The sequence below is a fragment of the Calonectris borealis genome, chromosome 2 (genome assembly GCF_964195595.1).
Source record: "Calonectris borealis chromosome 2, bCalBor7.hap1.2, whole genome shotgun sequence".
NCBI classification, from domain to species: domain Eukaryota; kingdom Metazoa; phylum Chordata; class Aves; order Procellariiformes; family Procellariidae; genus Calonectris; species Calonectris borealis.
The window spans coordinates 165,864,828-165,880,512 of NC_134313.1; the positions used below are offsets into that span (position 1 = coordinate 165,864,828).

The window sequence follows — 15,685 nt, forward strand, 5'->3', positions numbered from 1 at the left end:
CTTTAGCCTTGCTGTGATAGTCAGTTTACCTTGTCGTCTAGGTTCATGAAACCCAGCACAAACCCTTCACATTGCATTTCAGGCTCGGCCTCTGGCAGGATGCGTGGGGTGAAGGAGATGCAAACGGAGATGCTGCCACCTCCTGGGACCACCTGCAGTGGAGAGACAACTGTTTAGTAGCGCAGGCAGCTGCCTGGGATTGCACAAGCATCCTCAGCGCTCAGCTGCTAAAACTGAGTTGCACAAGCAGCATGAAATCTCCTGGGGATGGGCTACGGTCAGGCTTGCGCTAAAATGACAGCATGTGACAACAAAACTGACTTAATTATTTCAGCTGCAAATATCGATGTAGCCAGTGTCTAGCATCAACAGAGTTTAATCACAGTCACGGACCAACTCCCTAAGTACACAAACATATGTACATACCTGTTAGTTTGTTTTTAAAAATACCCAGTTCTGCCCACTCTTACTCCAAGGCTAACTCAGATGATTCTCCCCCAACTGACAGCACTCACAGATACAAGAAACATTTTTTGAAGAGTTGCAAGTGTGAATTGAGAGTATTTTACAGCTCAGTTTACTCTTGGCTATTTTTTGTATTTTACATGACAGCAGGGAATGTAATCAAACGCACTAGCCAGCTACAGGGGATTTTCTGGGATTTACAAGTTGAATAGATTCTGCTTTCTTTAGGTGCATTATGCAGGTTAAATCCTGCTATTGCTGCAGAAAACCCTTTGCCATCTCCCTACAGAACCAATTCATGTCTAGCCGAGTTTATAAGCTCAGGGGCCACGTGGTGTGTGCTGCTTTCAGGCTAGTGCTGTGCAGGCACAAGTTCCCCCATTTGATGTGGAGACAGGGCGAGATGTGTGGTCCTGCTGGGCCTACGTTCAGTAGAAGCAAATCTAGCTCAGCTCTCCTTGCACTGCGGTCCCCCTGCTCAGAGTGGTGAGGAGCGTACGAACGATCTGCCTGAGGTACGGCAGGGCCAGAGCAGAGCTAGTAAGCCCTGTCATGTCCTACAGCGCTGCAGGGTCTCTGCACTGTGGTCATAGAGAGCCTAGTTGTTCAGACATGGACTTAAGCTAGGTCTGGCCAGCTAGGTCTGAGCTAACAAACCTTCCTGAAGCAATAGTAGAAACACAGAGAACATTTCTGCAGAGGAATACCTGCATAGGCATCAACTCCATTCCACGTGGGCCAAGCTCACTGCTGGCTACACCCGATAGAGGCTCTCTCCACCACGAGGCACTTGTTTATCTGAACTATCTCAGCCTCAATCACCCCAGAGCTGACTGTAGGCTTCATTTCTTTGAGATGCCATTTCTGTAATTATTTCTTTTACGTAATCTTTAACTCATTTTAATCTGTTACTGAAACTCTTTGGCAAAAAACTTGCTAATATTTAAGAATCAAAATTGACACACTGATATTTGGGCAACCCTGTCACTCACAGATCTTTCCAGTGCTGTGTTTGCTTTATCTTATTCCTAAGGAATCATGACACTGTGGCCCCTGTTTGCACCAGTTACTTTTGAAGTACTGTGGGTTACAACCGTTTATCCAAAAGAGTTGTCTACAGAGCACGCTTTTCCCAGCAACCTGCTTTCCAGCTCTGCCACGTCCACTTAGCAAATCTACCCTGGTTAAATAACATGCTTCCAAAGCTTCAGGCTGGATGCCTCTCACCTAACGCCACACATTTCACCAAGGCAACCCGAGTGAGAAGACCAGAGATGCCACTCTAGAGAGCCTAGTACAACGGAACACTTAATTCCAGTCATCAGTTAACTGCTCAAACGTAGGTAGGACACTTTCTTTTTTCTGTTGACTTTGCAATCTCTTCTCATGGTCATCTTCAAGATCCCAAAGCCTCCCAGCTTACAGTTTCACTGTTTAGTAGTCTCTATCCCAAACCAAAGCTATCTCCTCCTCCTTCTCTGTCTCCTCTGTCCTGCAGAAAATATGCTAAATCTAAGCACAAAGAAAATGTAAAAGCTTACTATCTGTCTTGGAGTAATGGAGTAGGGGTTGTCTGCAGGAACTCCTTCATGAGGTCGTATAAGTACAGAGACGATTTTCTGTATTGTAGGTTCTTGAGTGACGATTTCCCTCTCTTCGCTGTCAGAGTCTGAAGACTGCAGGGACGCAAGGGTGGGGAATGGTTAAAACTGTTACGCTGCAAAGGAGGAATGCAAGTGTAGAGGGAACTGCTGCACAAGTCAGTAAGTATGGCCAGCTCCAGTTTCTTTCTTTCTGGCACAAAAGCTGGACATGTGGATGTGTCCTGTACATTAATTTTTTCATGCAGAGGTTTGCTCCCCTGAAACTGCTCCTGAACTCCTTAGAAAACATGCATGCTAGGGTCCTGTTCTACCAAGAGAAGCACTCAACTGTAACATCTCCGGCCCATCGCACAAGCCAGCGCTCTAGGGCAATAACATCCCCTTGTTGCACAAGAAAGGTAAGATGTGTATTCAAAACAACTATGCCTTCTGAGCTGGGGCAGAGAAAATGTGATTTTAGTATCTTTTCTGTAAAGCTTTTGCCAGAGAAATATACATATCCTGCATGATACCTTCTCCCTGTCACTCCCAGCCTTTCAAGACAGTAAATTGCCATATTATAATCAAACTTCACATTTAATAGATGTTACCATATTCTAACAGAGCAACAGAACCAATCTAACTTCAGCACTGGGATAAATACCTCCATATCATTAGCTGCAATTTGAACTTCGCAGTTAGATTTTGCTCCCTGACTACAGCACACGTTGACACCATAAAGCACCCATAAGAAAAGTAGACCCAAATTAAGGAGTTCTATTTATCATAACACTTTCATGTAAAAATGGCATTAGTTTTTCAATTTTAAAAGTTATCTCATCAGCTTCTTTAACAATTTTTAAGAAAAGGAGAAGCTGAAGTGCTATTTGCTTATAGCTCATTCTAGAAACTGATAGCTGATACCAATAGCCATCTACCCATGTATTGCTTTTTTGACTGTGAGAGGAGCTGACATTTCTTGTAACAATCCAGCTCTTAGTTACAAGTTACATTGCGTGTTATTGTTTTCAACCTTTCATGCCAAGAAACCCATCATGTATCTCAGCAGCAGTATAAAAAACAGACTAACAGCTGACCTCATCTGTGGTTTGCCAAGCTGGATAAATGCTTCCGCAGGGAACGGCAGTTTGATCCAACTTTAACACGATCTCTGACTCTGAGGTGCTACCAATTGATGCAGTCTCATTTTCATCCGTGTCCTTAGGAGGAAAAGGGTCTCCAAAGAACATCAACAGGTCCACCAGCTTTTTATCATCTTGCTCTTGGTTGTAAATTTCCCAGTCCAGGCGGATGTCTGAATTGAAAAGGAAAAGGACAATTACTTCTGGTCATCGAGAAGACTCATAGCTTAGCTGGTACCGGAGAACCAGAATATCAAGTAACGAATTTGTGTCTAGCAATAGGATTTGCATTAAAGCACATCTTAAGCTTTCCATGTTTGCTGTAAACTAAAATGATTTAAGACCATGTGTGCTATGCTCTTATTGGCCACTCTCTAGGTCCTAAACTATAGTTTTAATAATATAAAAATAAATTATGAGTATTTTGTTTGTCAAGCAAATGTCATTGGTGACATTCAGAAAAAAAACAAAAGGGTGATTGACCTTTGCTCTGAAGAACTTAAAATCTTATTCGAGATAAAAAGACTAAACACAGAAAAGTCAGATGATGCTACTAGAAGCAGGTAGCCCATCTGATTGTCCAGGCTTAGTGCTGTGAGACATTTACAAAAACAGGATGGAAAATCCTGAATTCCCATCATTTCAATGAGGGAAAACCCAGACACATCAGGATAGGATGTGCAGTTTCATAGTAACAACACATTGAGTCAATTACATATATTCTACTACACTCCGGCTTACCTGCTTTACTGTTACAGAAAGCAAACTAATATTCATGGCAGTAATGCCATAATGATAAATACTACTATGCATGTAAAGACCTGACAACACGTATTATTGTTCTGTACTAGCTAAGTTAGAAAACAGCTTAGACGCTCTCTTATATACTATTATTATTTTTACAAAAACCATTTTGATTAGGACACAAGTAGGCCTGTTAATTAACATGTTAATGGGTTCTTCTATTTTTATTATCATAAGGAGCGCAATGCAAGTGTCAACGTTTGCTGTACAAAAGTCATTCTTACCAAAGGGGGTGGGATTGTTAAGCCGGACCCTCCGAAAGACAGGAGACCCTCCAGAGACATGAGTGCCAAACCTGAGGGGGGAACTTTGCTGTCAGTACATGCAGAAAATAAAAGTGAATGTCTGAAATCATTAAAGGTTTGTTTAAAAGTGGAAACATATCTGGCTGCACTGGCAGCCTGTTAAGAGTGGCTATCAGGTAAAGCATGGCCTATACTGTGAAGTGTAATATTGCTTTATTTAATGTCTCTTTTTTCCAGTTTTCTTAGTTGTCTCGGGCATTTCAGGGTAAACATGTGAAGTCAGCTTTTGTGAAACACTCTGGCAGCAGCAGCAAATGGCTACACAGCAGTGGAGCGACCCGTGTCAGACACAGATTTCCAGGTGCATAAGGGTTTTTTTATGGTGGATAGCTAAATCCATTTTCTATGCCCCGTTACAGAGCTGACGTTGCAAATGCTCTTGGCTGCAGTAGGATACACAACGCTAACTCCTCTGAAGTCAGAAAGCAGCAGTCATGCTGTATGGCAGCTGGCCGAGTGTGTAGTGCCGTGGTCCCCATAAACCAACCCTTACCCCTCGCCCAGATGTGCAGGTGCAACTTGGTGTATGAGAGGGCTTAAACCTTCCCCTGCCCCTATTTGCCTTGGGGCTGCAGTTCTCCGGGTCCAGGTAAAGGGACAGGGAGAAACCCAGTGTGGATGTTGATGAGAACTGCCACCGTGTACCAGTGTCCACAGAATCAGATGAGCCTGGACTGGGTGAACTTCTATGTTATCAGCCCAGAACAGTGATTGCTGGGAAACCTGAGAAGGCTTGTATGCAGATTCTTTTCTAATTATGCTGGCAGAGACAAATGTATTGGTGTTACAGAAGCAGATACTGTACTTTGACAGTCACTTTGCTGACCTTCTCATTATATCACAAACAGATGGGAACAGGTCTGTATGTTGGCTATAGTCCAATGGTATTTAATTCTCTGTATTTAATTCTCTGATATCTCTGACAGTATTTTGCACTATACCTGATTATGGGTTGCTCTGTTTGTGGTCCTGTCATCTGTAGGAAGATTGGACAGCCTTTCACAGTCATTTGCATAGGAATTAGTTTAGGTTGTAAGTCTCCCACCTATTAAAAATGAATTTTTGCTATTAGAATCAAGATAAAACTGTAGTTCTCTGGGTTACAAAATTATGTTTTGAAAACTGATTGGATTTTCAAATATTTTTGACTGGTTTCTTTTGACAGCATCTAATTCATATGCTATCGAAAGCTATTCTCGGCAGGAAAATGCAATACCTCATACATTCATCAGCTTTCCTGCGGCTTTTCCATATAACACAATATATTGTATTGGTAGAGCAGAGTAGTGCACTGGCCAGCTACCAAACAGATTTTATAAATCAAAACTGCTCCAGTCATTTTAAAAGCACATGAAAACCTCCCAAAGGATAAACATGTTATCCCAAAACTAAACCAAGCACTGTAAGAGCAAACAATTGTTCCCTACGTGTCGTTGGAGGTAGCCGTATAGCAATATCTATCTTGAATTTTTAGAGAAGTCCTAACAAACTGAAGAAGTATTTTTAACAGAAAGGAATCTGGGAAATGTAACTGATGTAAAATCTGCCATAGCAATACGTCACTTAAAACTGAAGCCCCACCTACCTTACAGAGAAGATCATCCCGGTAGTCTCCCCACATGTTGTTGTAAGCTGTTATTTCTATGATTAGCTGCTGGAAGGCTTTCAGAGTTCCTGTGGAAGGTTGTATATGGAAAGCTGCTCCCTTCCCAGGAGACAGCACCGCTGCTGCAAACTCTGAAGGAGCATAGCAAAGAAGCATTTGATGAATTTTGAGGAAATGGAATAAAGTTCGTCTTTCAAAGGATATATAGGACCATATTTTTAGCTGGTGTTAACCTCACTGGCTTCAAAAAAACCTGGGAACATTTACACAACTCGCATTTATACCACTTTACCCTTCTGCAGTGGGTCTTAATCTGTTTTTTGAGTTAGTTCTTGCAGAGATTATTTCATAGAGGGACTCTCTTCCAACAACCTGATCCAGGACTCTTTGGGATAGGCAAGGCACTAATTGGCTACATGAAAACACACTCTCAATTTGAGAAAAATAAGCTGGAATTGTGCTAACTGGTTATCTTTCTATTAGCAGCTGCACGTTTACCTCTGTGTGCTCTTCAACGCAAGGAATGAATTACAAAGAGCAAAGCCTTTCCACATTCTGAGTCACCTAGCCTTCTAAGTCAATAAGCTTGCATGGAACCTGTCAGAACGGCATTTTTCCAATCTTAAGTACTAATTCAACAGCTGAAAAGCTCTGTCTTTGTAACAGATACCAAACACTATGGCAAGGTACCAATATGTCCAAGTTTTATTTTGGATACCAAAGACACATCCACATTTTATAGCATTTCACTCCCATTTCCCCCTCCCTAGGTCTCATGTGGCTCCAAATATTATTATTTTTCAGTACAACGCATCAGAAATGATGGATGGGCTGTGCTGTAGCTTTCCACAGTATATAAAAGGGTTTGAGGGAGAAAAGCCTGCTGCAATGGTATTGGAAGACTGTGTAGGAGGGAAATAGCCAAATGTTATGCATGTCATCCATACTGTGTGCTGGGAGTGATCCTGGGAGTGAACTATCACCAGAACCACCCATCTTTGTTTCAGACTGTTGGTTTCAAGAAAAAGAGAAAAAGAAGAGGAAAGAGAGAGAGAGAGAAAGGGAAGGGGAGAGAGAAAGGAGGGAGGGAGAGAGAAAAAACAAGCGGGGTAGAGAAGGGGGGAGAGATTGACCTAATGCTTATGCAATGGGGGCTTTCAGACTCAAGAACGAACTAAGGAACTAAGGCATTTAACAGTGTAGACTTAGCCAGATACTCCAAGAATGACATGATATGCCTGACTGGCACCTTTAATGCTTAATATGATAGTCACTTGTCTTTTGTCTTCTCTCCACTGCGGGGATTAACAGCTATTCTCATACCTGACTGTGCTCTTCTGGCTGCATGTTTTGTGACAGGCCCTCTTCTTTTCACCAGGTAGCTTGAGGAGCTTGAAAAAATGAAAAAATCACGACGACATTTCTGTGAAATGAGCAGGACTCTGCTAAAGTAACAGCTCTACCTAACTCCTAAATTAGGAGCCATTATAACTTAAAGAAGGATTGCCTACAAAGCATTTTTTGAAAGTAACATCCTTAAGACTGAATCAACTTGAGAGTTGCCTGCGTACAATCTAACACAGCAGAGCCTTGGCCGGTATAAACCAGCTTATGTCCATTGGCAACAATAGTGTTTTGCCATTTACACCAGCTAAATCTTCCGTCCTTGCATTGCAGGCTATCTGCTTCTCACCAGCAGGTTTCATTACCACAGTCAGAGCAAGAGCTGAAAAAACCCCACCAGAGCACTGCAGAAAATCCACCTTGTGACAGAGGCAATAGCACTCTGTCCTGATTTCAGATTTAATCCAGACCTAAATTAGTATTTGAGTCATTAGCAGAGAAGCAAGACTTACGGGCAGATTCCTTGTTCTGGAGTGAGTGAATAGCCAGTAAAATACTCAGCTTCTAGTTTGAATGGAGCACTGATTCCAGTGTGATTGGTAAGAATTAGCTGACGCTTTATTATGTCTTTAAATGCAACTTCAGATCCAAAGTCCAAAAGAAGATCACCCGGGCTTTGTAACATTTGTCTTTCATCACTGTCAGAAAAAGTTACCTTAGTACTAAAATATCAGTCCTATTTTCTTATGCCACAGATAATTTCAGTAGATTTTAAAATGTGCAATATGCAATGTGGTTGTAGTGACGAGTGTAAAAGGACCATGCAGCCTATTATTTTTGTCATCAGCATTTCATTTTTTCTGCTTTTCATTTTTTCACTTCTATCCACATAAGGATTTATTTGGGGTAGAATTTTTATGATGTATATCATGCCAACCTACTAAATTAAATCCATTTTTAATTATATAAAAATATATAAAGACAAGCATATTCCAAAAGAGAGTAATCATGCTACCTATCAGAAAAATAAAATAAATAACAGTCAGATATACCAAGTCAAAGAGAAGTATATTCATCTTTCTTTAATACCATGTCTCACAGTGCAACAACAAAACTTAATGGTCCAAAATACAGATCTTGGCTATAATTCTGTAATTCTAAATTCACATCCAACTATTGAATTTGCAAATTTTTGGCATTCCAGCAAATAGTTGCTACTCACAAACATGTGAGGGACTGCAGAGGTCCCACACTTTGGTTACCAGGGAGAAAGGTAATTTTTCATGCTCTCTATACACAAGTGTGTCAAGGCAACTGGCAGGTTACAAGTGCCAGGAGCACAAGGGAGAACAGACACAACACATGAACATGGGTTTCACTAATGTGCAGTTAACTTCACACAAATTTATTATTAATGAATTAATGAATTCACAGTTGTTAATTTAATTTGTTTCAGCCTATTAATTTGTTTCAGCCTATGGTGGGAGTGGAGTAGTGCTCTTGTCCAGTCTTCTCTTGGGCTTATGAAGATGCTGGATTTGGCTAGGGTGTAAATCCAGTACCTTTTCTTCGCATAAGCACCTTCAGTGAATTGTCCCAGCACATTTTACTGTCCTTGCTGCCTACAGCAGGAGGAGGAATGAAGTTCACATAGATAAGTGGGGTTTTTTTCCCCCTCTCTACTGTATTTTTGCTTTGGGAAGAAGTAATTTTTGTTCAGTTCAGGGGTAAACCCTTGATTTACCTGGCAACTCCACTGTCACAAGGTACTGAGTAGGTGACATGCAGTCCTTTCACTTCTCCAGAAATGCTCAGAAAGAGGGGTTCAATCATGTCTTCTATGCTACAGGAAAGGGCAAGGTCTTTCAGCTCACCCTGAAAGGAGAAAAGTCAAGTTTCCTTGTGAATGAAGCAAATATCATAGAGGAAAGGCAGCCTCATTAAGAAATTTACTTAGAAAGCATGTATAAACCTCACTGGACTAAAACCAGAACTACAACAGAATCTTGAAAAGTTTCACTGAATTGTTTTAAGCGCATTCTCCGCCAGCATCAGATTTGCTTAGAAGACAGTACCAAAGTCAAAATTTGCGGCTGTTTCTTGGCTTTGTACTCGCATCAGTCTGTAAGCCTAAAACTGCTCTATTAGTGATTTTTGACACGCTTTCTGTACTGCAAGTGTTGAAGCTCTAAGCATTAATCACTTCTAGTCATGCTTAAATAATCTTCCAAACCCAAGATTTTTATTTCTACCTGGGTTTAAAGCAGGACTTGTAGGATGAATTATGTGGCCCAGTTACACCAGTACTCTGGCTAATTCAACGCTACTATTCTTTTTTGCCTTATCAATACATGAATCGGTGCATCCTGCATAAAATAATAGACTGGTATTCAGCTCCAGATTCAGACTTCTAAATGTAACTATCTAAATGTGAGCTTGCATTGCGTTTGCGCGGCAAGGTTTTGGTAGCAGAGGGGCTACAAGGGTGGCTTCTGAGAAGCTGCTAGAAGCTTCCCCCATGTCCGATAGAGCCAATGCCAGCCGGCTCCAAGACAGACCTGCTGCTGGCCAAGGCTGAGCCCACCAGCGATGGTGGTAGCGCCTCTGGGATAACATACTTAAGAAGGGGGAAAAAACTGCAACACCAACAGCAGTCGGAAGAGAGGAGTGAGAATATGTGAGAAACAACTCTGCAGACACCGAGGTCAGTGAAGAAGGAGCAGGAGGAGGTGCTCCAGGCACCGGAGCAGAGATTCCCCTGCAGCCCCTGGTGAAGACCATGGTGAGGCAGACTGTCCCCTGCAGCCCATGGAGGTCCACGGTGGAGCAGATATCTACCTGCAGCCCGTGGAGGACCCCACGCCGGAGCAGGTGGATGCCGAAGGAGGCTGTGATCCTGTGGGAAGCCCACACTGGAGCAGGCTCCTGGCAGGACCTGTGAACCCGTGGAGAGAGGAGCCCACGCTGGAGCAGGTTTGCTGGCAGGACTCATGACCCCGTGGGGGACTCACGCTGGAGCAGTCTGTTCCTGAAGGACTGCACCCTGTGGAAGGGACCCAGGCTGGAGCAGTTCGTGAAGAACTGCAGCCCATGGGAAGGATTCACGTTGGAGAAGTTCGTGGAGGACTGTCTCCCGTGGGAGGGACCCCGCACTGAAGCAGCGGAAGAGTGTGAGGAGGAAGGAGCAGCAAAGACAACGTGTGATGAACTGACCACAACCCCCGTTCCCCATCCCCCTGTGCCACCCGGGGGGAGGAGGTAGAGAAAATCGGGAGTAAAGTGAAGCCCAGGAAGAAGGGAGAGGTGGGGGGAGGTGTTTTAAGATTTAGTTTTTATTTCCTTATTATCCTACTCTGATTTTGATTGGTGATAAATTAAAGTAATTTCACCAAGTCGAGTCTGTTTTGTCCGTGACAGTAATTGATGAGTGATCTCTCCCTGTCCTTATCTTGACCCACGAGCCTTTCGTTATATTTCCTGTCCAGCTGAGGAGGGGAGTGATAGAGTGGCTTGGTGGGCACCTGGCATCCAGCCAGGGTTAACCCACCACAGAGCCCTTGAGTTCATCTATAAAAGTGAACTCCAAATATAAGCTCTGAATCTCCACTGATTCATTAATGGTACTTGGGCACCTAGCTCACCTACAAGGCAGACAACCTTTCTTGTAGGTGGCTTGGATGGCATTCAGTTCCCCAGTCACATGTAAAAGTGCCCTTTCAGATGCCCAACGTGTCCTGTTGAGCTTCCAGCTTTCCGTGAAGAAAGCTCAAGTTTACTGGGATCCTGTGCCACGTATGCCAGACGTACATGGGTATCTTAGACCTTCTAGGGCATCTCTGGTATACTGAACACCTACTTTTAAGCGAATAAATGAAACTTAGGTCTCCAGTGACTGTAACGAGAACTAATACACCACACCTATAGGAAGCTCCTTTATTCAGTTGCATTAAATCAGCTGTTTGAATGCAAAGTCTATGGCTGAATTCCTGAAGTTTGTAAACTCTGCAGTCCACACCCTATTTTGCAGACTCTTAGTCCCACCAGCCCCTTTTAAGTTTTCAAATATCAAAATGTCATGAGCCCAGTTGCATTCAGAAAACCAAATGTATACTATATATGCCAGTCTGCCACATTTCTTTTGGGGTAATCCAAAGTGAGGATTTGTATGATCTAAGAAAAGTGATAAGCATTAAGAGTAGCTGAATAGGCATTCAAGAAAGAAAGAAAACAAGAACAGTTGGGAGACAAAGAGGCAGGGTAGAAAATTGCACACCATGTGGACTGATTTAATTCTTGCCTTCAACCATGGCAACCATACCTCTAAAGCAAAGCAATTTCAAAGATATTGTATGGGAAAAAGAGCATTATATTTTGCATATAAAAATCCTTCCTTTTGCCAGATGGAAGCAAGATGAGAACGCCAGTGTTGCTGTTTTGATAAAATTGCATTGATTTTTAAACTTACCACGATGTTAGCTGACAGCTCTATGCAGAATTCTTTTTCTTCATTTGGGCCTAAGGTGCCACTGGCTGGGGAGACGGCGCTGGAGCAGAAAGCTGCCTGACTTCCAATGAGCTGCCAAACAGAAAGGACAGACGTTCTGTTAACTCTCTTAATTCATTAACACTGATTCTTTCAGATTTTCTCTTCAGATCAAAGAGAACTATAAAAACAGAGTTATTCTAAGGTTTAGGACACTTTCAGGTAGCAACACATACAGTTCGTTGAGATGAGGCTTGCTTTACAATTCCCCCATGGTTGATAAGATCCTTATGTTACATTTATTCCAAATGACTTCGGGTGCCCAACTGAGGCATCTGGGCTGGGAGCAGAGTCACTGTTGTCCCTTTCACAGTCACAAGCCTCTCCAGGGTTAAGTTAACCTATCTGATATTGGAGCAGGATCATACAGGTGCCATATCTCTCTCCACTGACTACAGAAGTGGCCTACAGAGACAATCCTGTAGGTGTTGGCACCTTCCCTAATTGACTAAATGCACATGGTACGAATCCAGGGGTTCAATTTGGTTGCTCACATGTGAACATCAGATACCATGTAAAATGCTGTTGATATCCCTCCTAGGCTCCAGCTGTTCCAAAACATTTTCCCATAGGTCCTATATCATCCACACGCTCAGTTAGGATATCTTGGGCACCTAAGGACATCTCGGATGGCACTGAATGTTTTATGTAGGTAACCGAGATGAACCCTGGATGTCAGAGTAGATCTGAATGATCAAGGCACTGACAGTAGGATTCAGCTTACACGCTAATTAACCTAATTGTAAGCATAGTGGGTGTCAAGACTACCATTGTAGCCAACAGACATCCAGTTAGTATGTGCTAGAGAGCATTCTGCAGACCAAAGTAGGTGTCCGTTTTAGGGAGAGCTGAATACTTCTCTGGACTCTATTGACTGTACAGATGGGGTAGGATTCAGTTGCCTAAACACAGGCACATAGTGTAGCCAAGCCATACGAGCGTGGCCAGCTGGTGTGACAGGACTTACAAGAGACCACACTTCCTGAGTGACGCTTGGAGGTGAGGAAGAACACTCTACAGCACCCACAACGACACTAGACATATATATTCTAGTGACTGACTTTCTGCTCAGATTTCCATTAACTGAAAAGAGAGTTCAGACCACAGCTTACATACTGACATTAAGTTTAGGGGTCCTAATCTGTGGGCTGAATTCCACCCAGAATGTAAAATTTCAGAAAAATTTAGACACAATTCAAGAGCATCATTGTTTCTTTGCTCTACTGAATTAAATGCAAACCCTAAACTGCCATGGTACTTTGTTTAATACCCTGGTAGATTACATCCTATTTCCCCTTATATCTCTGCCCACCCATTCTCCCAGGGATGATCCACAGACAGTAAGAGCATATTAATATCAACTGGTAGTTAATCTTTTCAAGGCTGGTCTCAAGTTGAAGTCTTGCTCATAAGCCAGAAAAGCAGGAATCACTACTCAAAGGATACAGCAGAAAAGCTTTTAGGAGTAGTTTGTATTTTGATAGAGATTACAATTTCCATCCCTGCTGTATTCGTCATCCATTAGAAGTGCATTTACCTTTCCCCATAAGTATTTTGCTGGCAGCAGTGTCTGGTTAAAAATTTTGCTGGTTGCTTTGGCAGGAACTCCAGTATAAATTTCAGTGAATACTAGATGACTAGATATCAGGCAGGCTTGGGGGGTCTGAACTTCAACAAAAACAGGAAGATGACTGGAAATAAACACACAGATGGTCTATTGTTATTGTTAATGAAATGTGCTCGACATACAACCGCATGCTGGAAAGAATGATGATTATGTTTATTTAGCAATATTAGTGATTGGATAGTTCATTGATAGGTTACACAACCCCACTCTGAGTTCCTGCTACATATTTTTGTTTTAGGAGGTAAAACTACCTAAAGTGAAAATCGCATGTGAATCTCAGGAAAAAACAAAGCAGAATGCCACTTTTCCCCAGTTACCTTCCTTCTCCATTTTCTACCTCCAATTCTAATACTGTCTGGAGACGCTGGCACAGCAATGATGTGAACTGAACTGACACACTGCATACACCCAAAGGAGGTATTTCTCCAGCAGATGGTTGAATGGTAAAGGGAGATACCTAGGAGAGGAGAGAGGAAACAAATTTCTTTGACGCCTGCAAAGCAAGTGTAAAATGCTGAAGCCACACAATCTGATTAGGACTTGCCTGTGTCTAGTTTTTCCTCAGACACATCCTTTCCCTCTGCCCCTGGAGTCCCACCTGGGTTGATTTCAGTAAGCACAGTGCTAGCTTTGTGAAAACCTGGCTAGACAAGGAGACAGGACTTTGCTTCTATGGGGACAGCTAATAAAAAGGCAATGACCTAAGAGAAGGTTAGTGAAGAGCCAAGGGCGTAACAGGGATGCCTGTGCTTGGAGTGAGGGGGAATGTGAAGGAGAAGCAGACAGCAGCACTAGCAGTGTCTCCTCCCAAGTGGAGAGGCTGAGCAGCAGCTATGCAAGGTGCCACAAGTTGGGGAGATCCTTGGACAGGTCAAGAAAGGAGGGCTGGAGGAGTGGGAACAGAAAGAGCAGCAGTGAGGGGTGGGGGCTGGAGAGGTTCAGGAAAGGAAAGGGGTAGCTCTTATGCAGGAGGAATGGAGCACTTGATCTATGATCTTCACTGGGATCTGAATGGGGTTTGGGATGCCAAATTCAAGAGATTAAGTCTAAAATCTCTCTGGGGTCCTGGGAACTGTTGGGAATGGCAGGGGACAAAGGAATAATAGTGAAAAGTAAGGGCTTGAGGACTGTGAGGACAGGGTCTAATCAGACACTTCTGATTATAATTGTTCTGGGGGAAAAGGGGTAGACATACACACACACACACACAACTGTTTTGCAAGGCTGCCACAACCACCACTCATAAATCTTTTCTTTTTGCTGTCAACTTTCACCCAAAGTTGGTGAGATATCTACATGATACGTGGGAAAGACAACAAAGCTCAAGAACTCATGGGGATAAGTACAACTTCTTGCAGGCTTCCATCTCCTGATGGTCAGTGGAAAGTTCCTATTTAACAAGTTCGTCTCTCCATTGCAAAACTGACAGTCTGTCTAGACAAACAGAACATCTGAACAGCATTTAGACCAATTTTGCCATGAAACAAGTGAACTCAATTCCTTGCATGGGTAATTATGTAAAGAGCCCTACAGGCAGAACTTGGCCTTTCATTACAACAAAAAGCACTTACCCCAGTCCGGATTTCCTCACTTCCCTTTAATGCATAACACCAAGGAGAAATCTAGCTACAAAGCCCATTGTGTGCCACAAATAATCAAAATAAGCATTTTGCTGTCGTCTTTTTTTTTTTTTTTTTTTTTTTTAAATTTTAGGAGTATGTGATGGTCTGCAGGTAGCGGCTTTCACTCAATTCTTTGCCACCAGTATTACCTCCACGCTGCTTTAGCTGTTTCATATGAAATGGCGGAATAAGCTCTGAAATCAAAGACTGGAATGGACTGCATTTGACACATCACAGCCTAGATAATACTAAACAACAGTTTTAGTATTCACTGTGGTAAGAAGTCATTTTGGGAGACACCTGTGTGTTTCAAAGCTATTGTTTAAAGCCAAAAGGCCCAATTCAGTAGGTGCTGAGATTCTTGTCTGAGATGCTGATGTGGGTGTATGGGAGGAGTGTTTAGCAGCCTCAGTTCTGATAAAGCCTTGCCCCCTTATTTAGATCAGCAGCAGATGAAATCCCTGTCATACAGGAAATACTCCACGTCTCTCTGGATGAGTCTGGCAGGGGATTTGTAATAAATGGGAATAGAGAAAAATTGCAAAGAAGCATTTAATCTTAGAAGTACTTGTGCACTTCTGGAACTGTGCAGAACCAGTTTCATAAGAAGTCACAGAAATTAGAACTTTTGATATCTGGAATGA

General features: G+C 42.7%; 1 protein-coding gene across 1 annotated transcript in view; it reads right to left on the reverse strand.

Moving 5' to 3' along the window:
* DLEC1 (DLEC1 cilia and flagella associated protein) overlaps positions 1-15,685 on the reverse strand; it is a 41,890-nt gene that overhangs the window by 7,164 nt on the left and 19,041 nt on the right. Inside the window, exons 20-31 of the mRNA XM_075140877.1 lie at positions 13,737-13,876; positions 13,330-13,483; positions 11,715-11,825; positions 8,994-9,124; positions 7,762-7,947; positions 7,229-7,296; positions 5,885-6,036; positions 5,241-5,344; positions 4,219-4,289; positions 3,146-3,363; positions 2,007-2,141; positions 30-152 (exon numbers count right to left, since the gene is read on the reverse strand). Coding sequence (XP_074996978.1) covers positions 30-152; positions 2,007-2,141; positions 3,146-3,363; positions 4,219-4,289; positions 5,241-5,344; positions 5,885-6,036; positions 7,229-7,296; positions 7,762-7,947; positions 8,994-9,124; positions 11,715-11,825; positions 13,330-13,483; positions 13,737-13,876 — 1,593 coding nt within the window. The remainder of the gene's footprint in view (positions 1-29; positions 153-2,006; positions 2,142-3,145; positions 3,364-4,218; positions 4,290-5,240; positions 5,345-5,884; positions 6,037-7,228; positions 7,297-7,761; positions 7,948-8,993; positions 9,125-11,714; positions 11,826-13,329; positions 13,484-13,736; positions 13,877-15,685) is intronic.